The 15,754-nt window shown below is 42.2% G+C and overlaps 1 protein-coding gene across 7 annotated transcripts in view; it reads right to left on the bottom strand.

Moving 5' to 3' along the window:
* The window catches only part of dlgap2a (discs, large homolog-associated protein 2a), a 191,742-nt gene that overhangs the window by 157,947 nt on the left and 18,041 nt on the right, over positions 1-15,754 (bottom strand). For 4 of the 7 annotated variants that reach the window (XM_084014342.1, XM_084014345.1, XM_084014346.1 and 1 more), the window contains exon 2: positions 7,675-7,729. In XM_084014342.1, coding sequence (XP_083870468.1) covers positions 7,675-7,729 — 55 coding nt within the window. Of the gene's footprint in view, positions 1-7,194; positions 7,243-7,674; positions 7,730-15,754 lie in introns of all 7 variants that reach the window. The other 3 variants (XM_084014340.1, XM_084014343.1, XM_084014341.1) reach the window with 1 other exon arrangement.

Here is a 15,754-nt window from a genome sequence, read left to right as displayed (position 1 = left end):
ATCCAACATTTGAGATTCTCATTTCAAGCTAAAACTTATCTAAATTTTTTAGCAACAGATGAAAACTAAATCAAAATCAGCTACTCACTAAGCATGTGTATGTGTGAAGTAAGGAGAAGAGGAGAGAGTCTGGAGTCTAACACAATTAAAGGGAATTAGAGGTTTGCCAACATAGCAACAAAAATGGGGCCGCCTCTCCTTTCTTTCACTTCCTGCTACCGTCATTCACCCATTAATGAGCAGCTTGGCAAACGGTGACTCAGTGTTAAGTCAAAGCGTATTCCCAGCCCGCTTATGATGTCTGGGACGAGCTGAGATAGACGGTCCACTGAGACCAGCTGTCCTCCAGTCAGACGCCGTGTAGTTCAATGACAGGAGTCCCTATAGAGAGACGAAGGAGCACGCGCTCACAAGTACGTTCATAGACAGGTGAGTGTGCCGCGTGCTACACACACACACCCCGAGTACAACACTTATGGAAAATCAAAACATGGTGAAATGTGCCAAAAGCTGAGTGAGCCAATATGAATGTTAAAATGTTGTGGCCCTGCAGTGTGACACTATGCTCTCACCTTACTTTCCTTTAAACAGCATGTTAGTCCTACCCTCACCCAGGCAAAGATCAGATATGTGGCTGCTTGATTGGCCTTTATATCTTCATTGATTCGGCTTAGGCTAAACAACAGTGTCTGGACCATCTGGCTTAATGGGAACTTTAATGCCATGTCACAATCACTGTTCATCTATATAAACATTGTATACGGCCATTAAGTGTATATACTTTGACTGGTGGTAGGGCTGGGCGATATGACCTCAAATCAATATCACGATATATTGAGGAACTCACCTCGATAAAGATAAATGAACGATAAGTAAAAAAAATACTTTTTTTAATTTTTTTTTTAAATGAATATACCGACATGGGCAAAATGACGTCGGTTGTCGTCGTAAATTTCGGTATCGGTACATTTTCGGTGTATCGCCCACCCCTAACTGGTGGTGTGGCTTATTGCTCCTCAACATTATGATCTCTAATAACTAACATTATGTTAGATTAGAGCAAGTGGTACAAGCCCAGTTGATCAGCAGACTTTTGTATTACATTACATTATTCTCTGCTATTGTAGCCGACCTCTCTGGGCTTTCACACATGAACATTGACCTTTGACCTGCCTTGACAAAGAACAAAATGTTTCAATATTAAGGTTGTGTGCAGCCAAGCCACCAGGCTTATCAGCTGGGCACCGTATCGACACCAGCTAACATCACCAGCTAGCAAAATGCCATCCACAAATAACATAGCAACCAACACAATGAGCTAACTGCAACGCAGCATCACCCACAACACATGCTGGATGCAAACAACAAGCTAACAATCTGGCAGCATGGGTCTAAGATTCAACACCTGAGACGATCAGAGCATCGCACACATTTCTCTATCTCTACTTCATTACCATTTTCGTGCAAAATACACACACGAATAAACCAAACAATGCCTGGCCCCCGACACCGAGACAAGTTCCTCTGCTCATCTCGAGATAATATTAGTGTTCTCTAAATGTCTGCAGGCGCTGCATCATGAATATTCGGCTCAACTCCAACTTGACTAGCGTGTCCTATTTGCAAGATCTCTGATGCCACATGGGAGCTGTTCAAAAAGTGTACCTCTAATCCATTATTCCTCTGTGTCATATTTGTTTACAATCAATTTGTTGCCGCGGCAGTGCAGTTGCGTAGAGACAGGGGCCTGGAGGAAGGGGCCATGTTTCAGAGCTAGCGACTATTGTAACAGTTCAGTGGGTACGCCTCGGCAATGATGCTGGAGGGAGTGCAGAGGAGGATAGAGCAGGAGGGGGGGGGGGGGGGGGGGGGGGGGGTCAAGGGTACAGACTCACAGTAGAAAGTAGGGAAGGCTGAGGAGGAGAGATAGTGCAGGATTTGTCGGGAGTTTAGCAGACATGAGGAGGGCTCCTGAGGGCCTTCGGCACACACTCCACACTTTCTACCACTTCACTCTCACTCATTCTCTCCTCTTTTTCACCATCTTCATGCAGATTCAGTAATCTTCTTTTGCCCATGCCGTTCATACATCTTATTTATGCTTCGTATCTTTCTAATACAGCCCCTCTCGTTCTCTCTGGGTGTCTCTTTTTGTGTTGAGCGGGTATGAGGAGCAAACAGAGTTGGCACCAAGGGAGCTATCAGAAGGAGCTCTCGCTGGTTGTGATGCCTTGCTACAGATTGATATCAAGTTTGCTGGAGGACATGTTATGCATGTGTCTGACTCAGTGTGTGGGTGTGTGTGTGTGTGTGTTTGTGCATTCACAAAAGCAGGCTGGACACAGAGGGAAAGTGACAAGTCGCCCAATAATTACTCAAACTAATAGAGCAACTGCTGATTGGCTCCCTTGTCAGGTTCAGGGCGGGAAAGAGGAGGTTCACACAGTTCATGTGAAGCATTAAGATGGACGTGGTGTGACTTCAGACAGAGGCTTAGTAAGGTAAAGTGAAAAGCCATGAGGCTGATGTCGTCGGGGGACTTCAGCTGCCTCCGGATGAGGACACAGCAGAGAGTTTTCAGACAGCAGACACACACAGGCAGTGCTCTTCGGATTTTCTTTGAAAAGATCCCTAAAACAAAATGATATGAGGTCGTAAAGAGGTTAAAGCACAATCGCTCAATACTTATTTCTCATATCGATGCCAGGAGATAATGAGATCAGTCGTATGTGTGTGAGTGTTGTGTGTGTGCCTGTGTGGGTCTGTCCGAGGCTAATCTTGCATACTGTTGCACCAAACTGGATTATATTTTGGATGCTCATTTATGGCTACATGCTCAGGGAATTATTGTGGTTGTAGTAATCTACACTTTCCCAAAACACCTTTTATTAGCTCCACATGGAGAATCAAATGATCGGTCGCGTGCATGTCTTCGTCCATGTGTGAGTGTGTCCATGTGTGATACTTCTGTGTCTTTCCACAGATAATCTCGCTTTCCGCTGCAGCCAACTGAAAAATATTTTGAGGGCCGGTTATGCCTGCATGTTCAAGGATTTTTCATGGTCACCATGACTCACACTTTCTCAAAACATCTTTGATTGCCTTTATTTATACTGCCATTGACTGCCTGCTGACTCACTCACTACTGTTAACCAACCAGGAAATAGCCTGGTCGCAGCTATGTGATGGAAGGTGTTTTGTTCAGGGGCGATGGGGACCGAACGGCACTACATTAGTTTAAAAAAACAACATGTATTAAAGATAAATACATTTTACATATGTTAAAAATATATTGATTATACTTAAAGGAGTCATCACCTGGTTTTATACGTATCCAGCCCCCCTTGGATCGCTTTGGATCAATTCGTAAAACTTATTAGAAAAAAAAAAAAAAAATTTAATCAAACATTGAGCTTGTTCTGACCCTTTTTCGTACCGCGATTTTATCACGCGAGATTACGCGCGAGGTTTTGACTGGTCCGGATGTGCATTGTATAATATGTAATGAGGCGCGCGTTGATTCGCCGCAGGAAGGACAGAGCCGGGGGTGCTTGCCTGCATGCAGACTCCAAAACATAATGGCGGCGCTTCGGCGATTTCAGGTAGCGGACGGGGCGGGGTTGGGTGGTGAAAGAGGGGTGGGCTTATGCAAGTAGCCGCCACGGTGACGTCACCGAAGGCGCAGAATCAAAATCTCGTGCTTTAGGAATGCACACCCTTGTGTGCTATTCCTGTTCGGAAAAAGAGCAGAAGCGAAAAAACGGCGCCACTTTCAAACTCCAGCCTTTCAGGCAAGTTTCAACTGAGGTCAAACACAGATATGCATGTTTTAACAAGAGAAATTGCGATTTCCAGGTGATGACTCCTTTAAAATGAAAAGTAAACTGATAATTGATATTCACCGAATTATTTAATTTTTATCCTGATGTGACTCCAAGACATTTCTTTAATGGGTATTTTTTTGTACATTCATCAACAATGCACTAACCAGCATATCATACAGAACCATTCAACCTCATTTTCTTCTAATGCATTTCCTTTGCCATAAGACCTGGAATTGCGGCTAGACAGTAAAGTATAGACTCTTAAATTAGTACTGAGTGATTTAGCTTAGCTTAATAAATTAAAAATGGATGTTTTTGCAGATACCCATTACACACTGACACCATTTTCTCTAAACATGCGCACTCAACAACCACTTATTATTTAGGATGGTACATTTAACACAGCAGACAATGAACATTTTTAGCTTTTATCGCTATCTGTCCTATACTTTGATGTTTTTTGAGCTTAACTAACACAATATTTATATGTCCCTGCTCAGAAAAGCAGCAACATGTGAAGCTTTATGCTATATTTAACGGTTTTAGCTGATTTCGTTTAAAAAAAACATTGGTAAAACATTTTGGAACTAAACTGACTCCCAAAATGACTCCCAGCTTTTTAAATAAATGCATTGGCTACTTCTCTGTTTTACTATAAATTGAACATCTTTGGGTTTTGGACTTGGTTGGACAAAACAAGATAAGAAGATGTTGTGACAGGCGTAGTGGAAAGAATACTGTCTCTGTCCTGTCTTACAGCAAAGTCACATTCATCAGATACCAAGATTTGTTTTTCACAAAAACAGGAACTTCATGCACAACAATTGGACTTTCCATTTAAAAATCATGCATGTCATGAGAATATTTACTAATCATGTTAATACTAATAGTTAGAAATGCAAGACAAACGATAAACGTAGGTGCATTTACCGGCACAGTGTACAACACATGGCAATGGGTAACATTTTTGTGCGTGTGTGTGTGTGTGTGTGTGTGTGTAGAAGAAGGTTGTGAGACTCAGGGGAGACAAAATCAATGAGGCTATAAGGCCATGAATGCAAAACAGAAATGTCCGAATGCTGCAAAGGATGATAGAAGGGCTTCCCAGAATACGACAGTCAGCATATCTTTACAGCACCTTTGCATTCATGGTAGATCACACGCAATGTGATCTACTTGCTCTCGCTAACAGAAATATGCTGCTGCTCATTCGGTGGATGTGAACATGTTCTGACTATCATGACATAAAAATCTTGCAAAAGTCAGGTTGTAGGTTTCAGTGAATTACATATGTGGAAATTACTTCATTTCCCCAGAATGCTCGAGCAGGAGAGTGGCTCTGAGCAGGGAGAGCTGATAAAAGCATGCCAGACAATCAGTATGGACATGAAAAATGGCAACAGAATGGTGAAATATTCACAAGTTAATTAATGTCTATAAATAGGAGGAGTCTGTGAATTTGTGGCATAGAAATGCTGAGCGCTCATCAGCACAAAGAGTTCCGCTTACGAAGCAGAGGGAGGCACTGATAACAGCGAGAGTGTAAGATTATGATAAGCCCCATCTCTCCACTTTCTATGCACATGATTCTGAATATGAGAAACAGAAGTGGGGAGCAGCTGAAGGAAGTGTTTCCGAGGAGGAATATGGATTTGGGGAAGATGGGGAAACTGCCCAGGAGAGGGCGCCCCACGCTTCATTGAGCACAGCAGCGCAGAGCACATGCACACAGACATGGACACACACACATACACACAATGTAGCGTCTTAATCGTATTTACCAGCAGGAGATACCGATCTTCCCGATCATGGCCATTATTTCTCCTCTAATCTTGCTTTCTTTTCATTTTTTAAAATATTCCATCCCTCTCTCTAACCGCTCCTTCCTCCCTCAAGCAACATTAACATTTTCAACTCATGTCTCTGCTTAGGCAGACCCAGGGCCGGCTCACACTACTGTACTCACTAATGAGCATCCTCATCCGATGCCAGTGCTAATTTATGCTATGTATGTTTAGCATACGCAACCACCGCCCATGCATCCAATTAGAAAGAAGTAATGCTTATTGAAAATGGACACAATGCGGCTTTTGCATCTACTGACACCGCAAGCTGCGTTGCCATGGAAACAGGATGCCAAGTCAGACATAAACACCGGGGTTGCTCACAACTGTGCCAGTGTGCCTCGCTGATGTTGATTCAGCAAAGGCTCGGACTCGGTGGCTGAATGATGATCTATGAACTTTGGTGGAAGTAGTTTAAGGTTTGTTGTACTGCTGAGTATTCAAGAGAAGTGCCAAGTAATGTGTCTTCTTGACAGCGCAATCTATCAGAATAAGGACAGTTTCAGTGAGTAGCAGCGGTTTGTAAAAAATACAAATGGAATTTGTAAGAAAGTACAGTCAAGCTGATTGCCATCAAGTCAACATTCAAATACATACAATGTAGTATCCATGTGTACACTATACATCTGCACACACAAACACCAGGAGCTAAGATCACAATAAGCTCTCTATCTCCAGCGTCCAAACTTTCAGAGCTTCACACATCCATATTCATAGGGTTAGTTTAAGGTTATTTTAATAAGTGTCCACTCTGTCAGAACACCTTGTTCTAAGACCGGTCGAGAGGTGCACCCCTGGGTCCTCCATATTCATGCAGCATTTGCCAGCCACCTCAACACAAAGTGGTTCGTACTGCGGAGAAAGTTGAGTCTTGTAAAATATCCCACAAAAACTTTGAGATTCATTTGTAAATCTCTTCACGCACCTTTCTGTAATTGATTAAACAGCAGACCCCGCCCATCTGGCACCCATTAAGGAAAGAGCAGAGCACAGTAGATTGGATTGGATCACATTTTGACCCTGATCTGGTTGAGAGAACTTATATGCTCAAAATAACAGTAAAACTGCTGATTTACCGGTTTGTCAAGTTCCTTATCGGCTTAAGTGCAGATGATCTTGCTTAAATGCCCCATCAAACATTAATCATTTCACGCTGTGAGATGCCTCAAGTTAGCAGTTACAACTTGGAGTTCCAACCTCCAACACCTAGAACTCTTTATTGCCAAGGTTGTTGCGCCCTTTCTAATCAAGAAACATTCAAAAGGTAGACATCAGTCTTGCTGTCCGGAGGACCAAGATCACCACTGAAAGCTGTTACAAAATGGCAATGACTCTAACAATGAGCGGACCGCCGCATAGTTGATACGCGTCAGAGCAGCATTATTGAGGTTTTGTTAGTGGGATGGATGGTGTGGAAGCCCATGCAGTCTCATTGCAGTCGAGAGTTTAGAGAGGCTGAGTTGCCCAAAAGTAAACGCACAGAGAGTAGAAGAAGTCATTTGTTGCGAGGACTTGCGGCCAGGTACCTGAGTATATCTCCCTGCTCTTCAATTTCATCAGCAACCTCTTCACACCTGCAATGATGTGAAGGAGCCTGTCATCATCACAAGTTTGCAACAACTACCCCCGAACTTTCCCCTCCGTCTGACATGCAAGTGGAGAAAATCAGGCCACACAGAGTGATATATGAGGTTTTTTGTCAATTTTGTATTGTAAGAATGATAAAGGGATCCGTTTTCTAGCCAAATAGTAAGGAAGGAGTGTTTTACTCCATAACTCAGTGGGAGTGCATATAGCCAGCAGCATATAGCCAGCTGACAAGGTGTGAGCCCATGGATGTACAGCACACAAACAGGTAGACGGACAAATGTGACCCACCCACTGAGCATCCATCCCACGGTACCACCACCCACTCATCACTCCCACTGATGGCCTCCCTCCTTCTGTCGCTGCACTGTGTGTGACTGCTGTGTGTACTGGAGAGGAGACATCTGTTTGGTCCTTACCCGTGTTCCTGTCTGGTAAGATACAGCAATGCTTCTTCAGTATGCCTGGCAACACCTTTCAAGAAACAACAAAGGCAGGGAGAGGGGGGAGAGAGGGAGGGATGGATGTTAATATCACAGCAGCTCAAAGCAGATAAACAAGTTGGAGCTCAGAGGAAAAGCACCGAGCCATGCTGCGGCCCACAATTACAGAGTAGTGAGAGACACCCATTTCTCACACCATTTGCATCAAAAGGACTGGCTCCCATGTTTATCTTTCCTCCGCTCTGTGATCTGAGCAGTCAAGCACTAAATAATGGCCTCGGTGTGTGTATGTTGTGCTGAAGGTTCATTTTTTAACCGTTGGTCTCTGATTCAAAGTACAAACAGTCAAAAGGTGGGTTAAATGGGGTGTGAAGGAAAATATGATACACAAACACTCTATTGGGACGGAACAGCACAGCATTTTTTTTTTTTTTTCTGGATTGCAATGGGAGAAAAGCTGGCACTGATGTTAGTGGATCCGGTGTGGTCACATCAATGGGCCAATTTTAGAAGCTTTCTCTGCTCCATCAACAGCTCTGCTATACAAGGAATTTGTAGCAGCAAATACATCCAATTACCCCACTACTCACAAGCCTGAGGTGCTCATACTCATCATTAATGCACGCTTACAAGCTATTCTGTGATTTTACCATCATGCTAAAAATCCAAAAAACTGCAGTTTATTTGCTGACCTGACAATCCAAAATAAGTATTTTTTGATGACATGTTTTGTTGTGATGCTGAATACCAATTCCGGTGCCCACAGGGCACAAATGTGGAGAAATTCCATTGAAATAAAGGAGATGCAGAGGTGGCTCAGCAGTCTCTGACTGACAGGCTCATTATTGACCAGAATGACTGTACACTCTTAGAAATAAGGGTTCCAATAGGGTTCTTCAACCAGGGCTGAGGTTCTACCTGGAACCATTTGCTTCTGAAAAACCCTTTCCCGAAGAAAGGGTTTTCCAAGGGTTCTTGGTAACACTAATGGTTCCAGTAAGAGCCATTTTGATCCAGAGAACCCTTTAAAACCCCTTTCCTGAATAAAGGGTTTTAAAAGGGTTCTTGGTAACACTCAGGGTTCCAGTAAGAACTATTTTGATCCAGAGAACCGTTTTTGGAAGAAAGAGTTCTTCAGGGATTGTTGAAAGCATGGGTATAAGATCCCGTGTCACCGGGGACATACTTCCTGATAACACTTACCAATAATGGTAATACAATTCCTTGTGACTACTGATACAAATAGTTTGCGTTTCCATTTTTTTTTGTTAATTTGTTTTTTTCTTCTTCTCCAGATCCTGTTGATCAAACTGTAACATAATTGCCCATCTAGGGATTTGAAGACCTGCCACCCAGTCTAAAATCACTGGCAGTAGTGACTGAGCTAACCAGCTAGCTGCATTGAGGTCCACCACGCTAGTCTATTACCTTACACCTTCTGATCAGACATACAAATAATGGCAGTCCTATATGTAACACATGTCTACAGTACATGGGCTAAGGTGACTATCATGTACTTTTAAGGTTAGGCCAAAATCAGAAGAAATAGTTTCGCTCAAGGAGGATTTAAATGACGTGGACCGCAGTTTAGAAAAGAGTAACAAAACAATTCTTTATTGGCAGGAAAGCCACTCTTAATACCGACACTGAATTAGCTCAGCTATAACTGGATTAATAATTTTCTCTATGTATCAAAACCCAGTAAATTCAACCTGGTGTTTACCATTCAAAACCTCTGTTGTAACCAACAGCATAAACAAATTTACAACTCACAAAAATGTTGTTTAAAGTGCAAATGAAAAAGAAAAATATTGTTCAAAGTACAAATGAAATAATGGGCCCAAAATAATAAACAAATAAAGTCCAATAAAGTCCAAAAATAGTCAAATGTCCAATTTAGTCAGTGTCCACAGTTTTTGTATTAGTCCTTTAATGTATGGTAGTGCAATTGTTCATGTAACTGTTCATCTACCCGGGTAGTGTGATTTTTTTGAGTCTTAACTGTATGGTGTGATAGATGCTTTCTCCAGATGCACGATGAGCTGTTCCGACGTCACACCCTCCACGCATGTAAGCCGGTGTCCTGCTCCACGTTCCTCGGGTTTGGGCTCTGGCTCGCCATCAGAATCGTTTCATACACCAAAATAAAACCAACCTGCATAGAGCAGCAGTTTTATATCTATTGTTAATCTCTTTCTCTCTTTTTATACATTTATCTAAATCAACTGCACAGTATTTATTCTCTTTTTAAATCTCAAATCAATGAACTTGACTATTCACATTGACAATGTTTCATATACAGCCAACAGCCAACAACACATAAAAGTGTGTAATATGAAATGTTTTTAACTGTTTTTTAGCTTTAACCACCGCATAGTGCACATAAAATATGAATTAAACCACATATCAATCATGTTTAAGAATGATTAACCAAATTACTGTCCCTCACTCACTCAAATGCACACAGCTGCACGTGTTTCAGCTTGCAAAACCAGCTTGGTTAGCTGTTTAGCATTAACTAGCATTTTAGCCATAGCACGAGGCAAATAGCAATATAGCTCGATTAGCACTGATAACTTCCACACAGAAATACAACATTAACCCCATTCTCAACTCAAATACACACTCTTACATACCTCCGGTTGGTTTTAAACATTTTCTCAGAAACATATCGACACATACTAAGGATTTATTCATGAAATGAGTTAGCATTAGCCGTGGTCGGCATCCGCTAGCATGCTATGCTGAGCGCTAATTGTTGCTACTCACCAGAGTTTTTCCTCGACAAAACACAACAACACGGTAATGTCCGGTACTCCAAAAAAAACCTCCTCACGGATTGTGGATACCTCACGGATCAATAACTCAAGACAAAATAAAGTATTAACCACTTTTAGTCTAGCTAAGTCTGTACCATTACCCACTGAGCTATCCAGCAGAATGTGAAGATCAGGGACTCCTCTGACTGGCCACACTCACTCACAAAGCCAGGTTGACAGCTCCTTCACGTCAGTGGTCAGACAGTGGTCTGTCTGTACAATGTGTGACTTCTGCTTTTAGGTCACATGTTCAATTCCCGTGTTGACAGATATCATACCTTGCTGATAGCACTTCCAGATAATTAGCTCAGTTGGTTAGGAGTTGGTTCTTGGTGCCAGACAACGTGGGTTCAAGCCCCAGCAAGGGTGATAATGGTAATACATCAAAATACCTGGTGGTCTTTGTGAAACAAATGTACAACATTTTAAAGTCATGGTAGATGATGACAAAAACATATCAGAATTTTACCCTCAAAAACTGATTTTTTTTTTTTTACAGTGGTTTCAAATCTGCCTGCGCGACAGCTAATGGCTGACTCAATTTGTGAAGCCACAGTTGCGTTGCCACTTGTCCATTAGCTTAGTGCGATAGACAATGGTCTTTGGTTCCAAAAATTGTGGATTTCAGCCTCAACTGGTGCAAAATGAACATTATAATGTCAACTGTCTTGCCTTCCTATTCTCTTGTTTGTTGATCAGAATTGCCTAAATATGCCAAAAATATATTTTTAAGTTTAGTTACTGTACTCCCTTCTTCAGGAGGAAATGACACACAGCAAAGAAGTAGCCGGGGGAATTGAACCCTGGGTCCCGACAGCAAGGATATAACCCCTCTTTATGGGGCATCTAAGTGAGCTATACGACTCACTGGACAAAGGCTTTTGAAAGTTTGTTACAAATCACTTGATCTACAGATACAGTTTGAGGTTGTGAGTTCAATGCCTGGTTGATGCAGAGTGACCATGTTAATGCCTACTGAGGTGATGTGTGGATTAGTGACAGACAATTTGAAAAATATTAAACACCTATTTTACAGACAATTTTACTTGTGTATTTGTCTCCTCCTCATACTTTTCCATGATGGGCCTCATCCCATGGCTGCTGTACCCTGCTGACTGGCTTAGTCAAGTTGTGAAGCTGCACATAAGTTCAGTGATAAAGGAAGGTCTTTGACGTCAGAGGCCAAGCTTTAACTGATGCAAAAATCATATTCTAACACTGACTTTGGGGCTACCGCATCAGGGTTTGTTGATGCCGGGAATTGAACCTTGATCTCCCAGGGGAAAGGGAGAGGTTTGGTGTGCTGGGCCTAGGAGCTGGCCCCATGGTGGCTGTCATGTGTGAGTTAAGAGCTGGTTGCCCCATGGATTGCACCATATGGTCTGGTCTTCCCCCTCTACAAACCAAGTGTGACATACCAATAGACTCACTATTGGTATGTCAGACCTGGTTTGTGAACAGAACAGAACAAAGAAGAACAGAAGAGAGAGAGAACAGAAGAAACTTCAGAGAATCAAGGTGAGCTTAATATAATCTTATTTCAGCATGCTTGACCCTAGCTGAGGACTTTTATGGTGAAAGGTGGACTAAGCATTTGTTTCTTGTTATGTTTTGTTCGTTTGCTTGTTTGTTTGTTTTCTTGTAGAAATTACTTACACAGCTTGGACCAAAGCTGAAGTGTGCCATTGGCTTGAAAAAGAGGGCTTTACCGAGATTTCCATTATTGTTACAATACGTAACATTTTGAGTACTTGTTACATACCACTGAAAAGTATTTTAACATTATTTAAGTCAATGTGAAAACTTGTGGGGTTCCCTCACTTTCTCATGATCCTGTAATATCACAGCAACACAGTAAAAAATCCAAGGATTTCACAGCATTCAACAGTATTATTACAGTTAAATATTGTATTGAAATATGCCCTGGGAAGTCACATGACATAACTGAAATTGGTATGAACTGAAGGCGCCGTTTCCCTCTTCTCATCCCGGCTGAATGAAGAAGGTGAGAAGCATGCATAACTCTGTTTGCAGCACTTACACCCATGTTTTTGTATTATGATAATATTTACTTTCAAATAAACGTTTATCACATGACACAGTTCATATTTTGTTAGGAAGTACCCGGAATTGTTGAACGTTCTCTCACAGCATTTGCTAATAGCAGTAGTAATAATAATAGCTAGCAAACGGCTGCTAGTACCATTAGCAATGATTTGCTACGTGAGAGAAGAACAATAAGACGAGAGAGAAATAAGAAGCAAAACAAACGGGAAAGGAAGTGAAAAAGTTGTGTACTTTTCAATGTGTTATATGGTTAGGCCATGTAGCCCAGGATTGATTTGAAGCTGAACTGGTCAGTATCGGGCCGTTGTTTCCACTGAATTTTCAAAAATGTCCTGCTGATAACAATCCAGACATTTAAAGTCATCCTACTCGACTGGTGTACAAAGTTTCACGACGTTGGGACTGTTGCAACCCACTGGAAACATCACTTCCTCTTATATGGCGAAAAAGCATTGCTGTGGTAACGGCGTTCAAGGCATCCTCCCAATCTACAACAGTAATCAGGCTGCTCTCACGCAGCTTTCGTACTAAAAAGTACAAAAAGTAAAGCATGATAATTTCGTATGATTTCCTACGTATTACACAGAGCCGTAGTCACGTAAACGATGCGCTTTATGCTGGTAGTTAGAGACCATTAGGCCTAAACCTGACCATAACCTTCAGGGGGTTTAGCTCAGGAGGTAGAGGGGCTAAGTTGGCGACCGCAAGATTGCTGGTTTGATACCAGGCTCCTCCAATCCCAATCCTAACCCTAACCTTGGCTTTTACCCTAACCCTAACCAACAAACGAAAGATCATATACATTCACTGAAGGATTAATATGAGAAAAAAATGCATATTTTTCGCTAGGAATGTCATCAAAACATACTTTAATGCCAAAACAGCTTTAAAATGCTGCATTATGCTGCATTTTCCATTATGAGTGAAATGAATGGAAGCCATTTTTCACTGCAGGGAAAATTTGCCAAAAACAGCAAAAAAGCCCCAAAATGGCTGATTTTCTGTAGCGCTTCCAAGTGGTTGATTTGATTAAAACTTCCAGGATATGTTCCAGGGAGATATGTCAACATATCCTGAAAGTTTCCTGATGATTGGGGGAAAGGTTCTGGAGTTATGTGTATTGATTTCCAGAGCCCTGCCCCTCTGATATTCATTGGCTAATAACTTCTGAACGCAACAATATTTTACAAAGCTTTTCATACCAATTGATCAGCTTGGTCTAATGATGATCCACATAAATTAAGGTGAGAATTAGATCTGCGGTGAAGGAGTTAGCAAAAACATGTTTTTCACAACATTCAAAATGGCAGAATTTTGTAGTCCCAATGGTGGCCTTCTGTAGTCCCCATGTTCATTTTGGAAATTGATAAAGAAAATGTTTAATAAAGCTTAATATTTAAAGCAAAAGTTCATAACAAACAATGTTATCTGCATAGAATGCAACTCGGTTCATTGTTGCCATGGCAACATCAGCCTGTGTTCTGTTGTTTGATACAAATTTGTATCTGCCTTAAGGCAGTGATGTCACACATCAAAGCAACATTCTGTGACACATTCCAACATCAAAGCAACAGAGTCTATAAGAGTCTCTGCAGGGTAGTCCACAGGGTGTTTTCATTTCAGTCTCACTGCACACATTGGTGATCATCTCTTCAACATAGACAATACAACTCGGTTCTTGTATTTCTGTGATCAACAGAGAAAAACCAAAAAGGCTTTTTTTTAAACTGCTCTTGGAAAACAAGCCTCATGGATCAGTTGGATTTCTCCCAGAACCTGGCAAAAATGGCTAGCAGGTACAGTGCCCTGAAGGAGGTAGGGTCCAGGGCCAAAGCCCTAGACTCCCTGCGATACCTTCTTTTCAAAGCCAACAAAGAAATTGAGAGCTGGGGATGTTTGGTAATAACAGAACACAAACTGATGGCAGTGCAAGAAGCTACAGAGAAAGAATGTGGTGAGATTAAAAGGGAACTGAATGGGCTCATGTATAAGATCAACAATTGGTCCGAAGTTGATGAAGTACACCAGGGTCTGGAAGCAGCAAACAAGGACTTGGAATGTGTCCGGAATAAACAGCAGCAAGAGCATGCCAACAAAGCAAATCACAATCTCCTCAAAGAAAAGAATCGGTCCCTGCAGAAAGATATTGAATCCCTGAAGCAGGCTTTTGTAAGTTACGCTGCTGTGGCTGAGACCTTCGCTGAAATGCCAAAGGAGGTGGAGGAATTGCTCCAGCAGAACAAAGACCTGACAGAAGAACACCTGCTGCTGAACAGGACGTGCCAGGATGCCAAAGCTGCCACAGAAGCCATCAATGTCCAAATGCAGCAGATGAGGGAGTGTAACGATGCTTTGCAGCAGGAAATCCACCAGTTGGTGAAAGACCTCAAGAATGAAAAGGCCAATGTTGATGAAATGACGGCTTCAAAAGAAGCCATGAGCCGCCAACACGCCGCCCTGCAGGAGGAACTCCTGCAGCTGAAGGAAAGGCATCAGCATTTCAATGATTTGGAGAAATCCACCAGAGCTGAAAAGAGGACGATCAAGAAGCAGAACAAGGCTCTGCAACATGAGATTCAGGAGTTACAGGTCATGTACCAGAATGCATTGCAGGATAAAAATGCATTGCAGGAAAAGAACAATGCAATGGAAGAAACCAAAGAGTACATGCAGCAGGAATTCCAGCATCTCAACAAAGAGCTCGACAGTGTAAAGAGCCACGCCAAAGTGTACCAGGAAACAGTGGAGCGCGTGGCAGCTCTGCACAAAGACAATGAAAACCTGAAACAGCAAATCCAGTTAGTCAAAGAGCAGTTCTCATTCAAAGACCACTGTCAGAAAATGAACCCTGAACTGGAAGCTGAAGAGAAATCCTTGGTGGCACAAAACAAAGTCCTGGCAGAAAGTTACGCTGAAGCCTTCAAGACGCTCTGCAACACAGACGACTATGAGTACAAGCACAAGAAGCTGAAGGAACAGACAGACGCCATGAAGCTGCAGAACGACAGCCTGGCTGCAGAAATACAGAGTGTGAACAAAAAACTTGCGCTCCAGCCCTGGCTAAAGTCCAGTTATAAATCCATGAAGGAGAAGAGTAAGGTTCTCACAAAGGACAACAACACTCTGCAGAAAGAGCTGCAGCCGCTGCAGAAAGCGTTATACAACCAACA

This window comes from Eutrigla gurnardus, assembly GCF_963514095.1.
Source record: "Eutrigla gurnardus genome assembly, chromosome: 7".
NCBI classification, from domain to species: domain Eukaryota; kingdom Metazoa; phylum Chordata; class Actinopteri; order Perciformes; family Triglidae; genus Eutrigla; species Eutrigla gurnardus.
The sequence above is the reverse complement of the archived record's forward strand: the minus strand, read 5'-3'. Positions and strand labels throughout refer to the sequence as shown.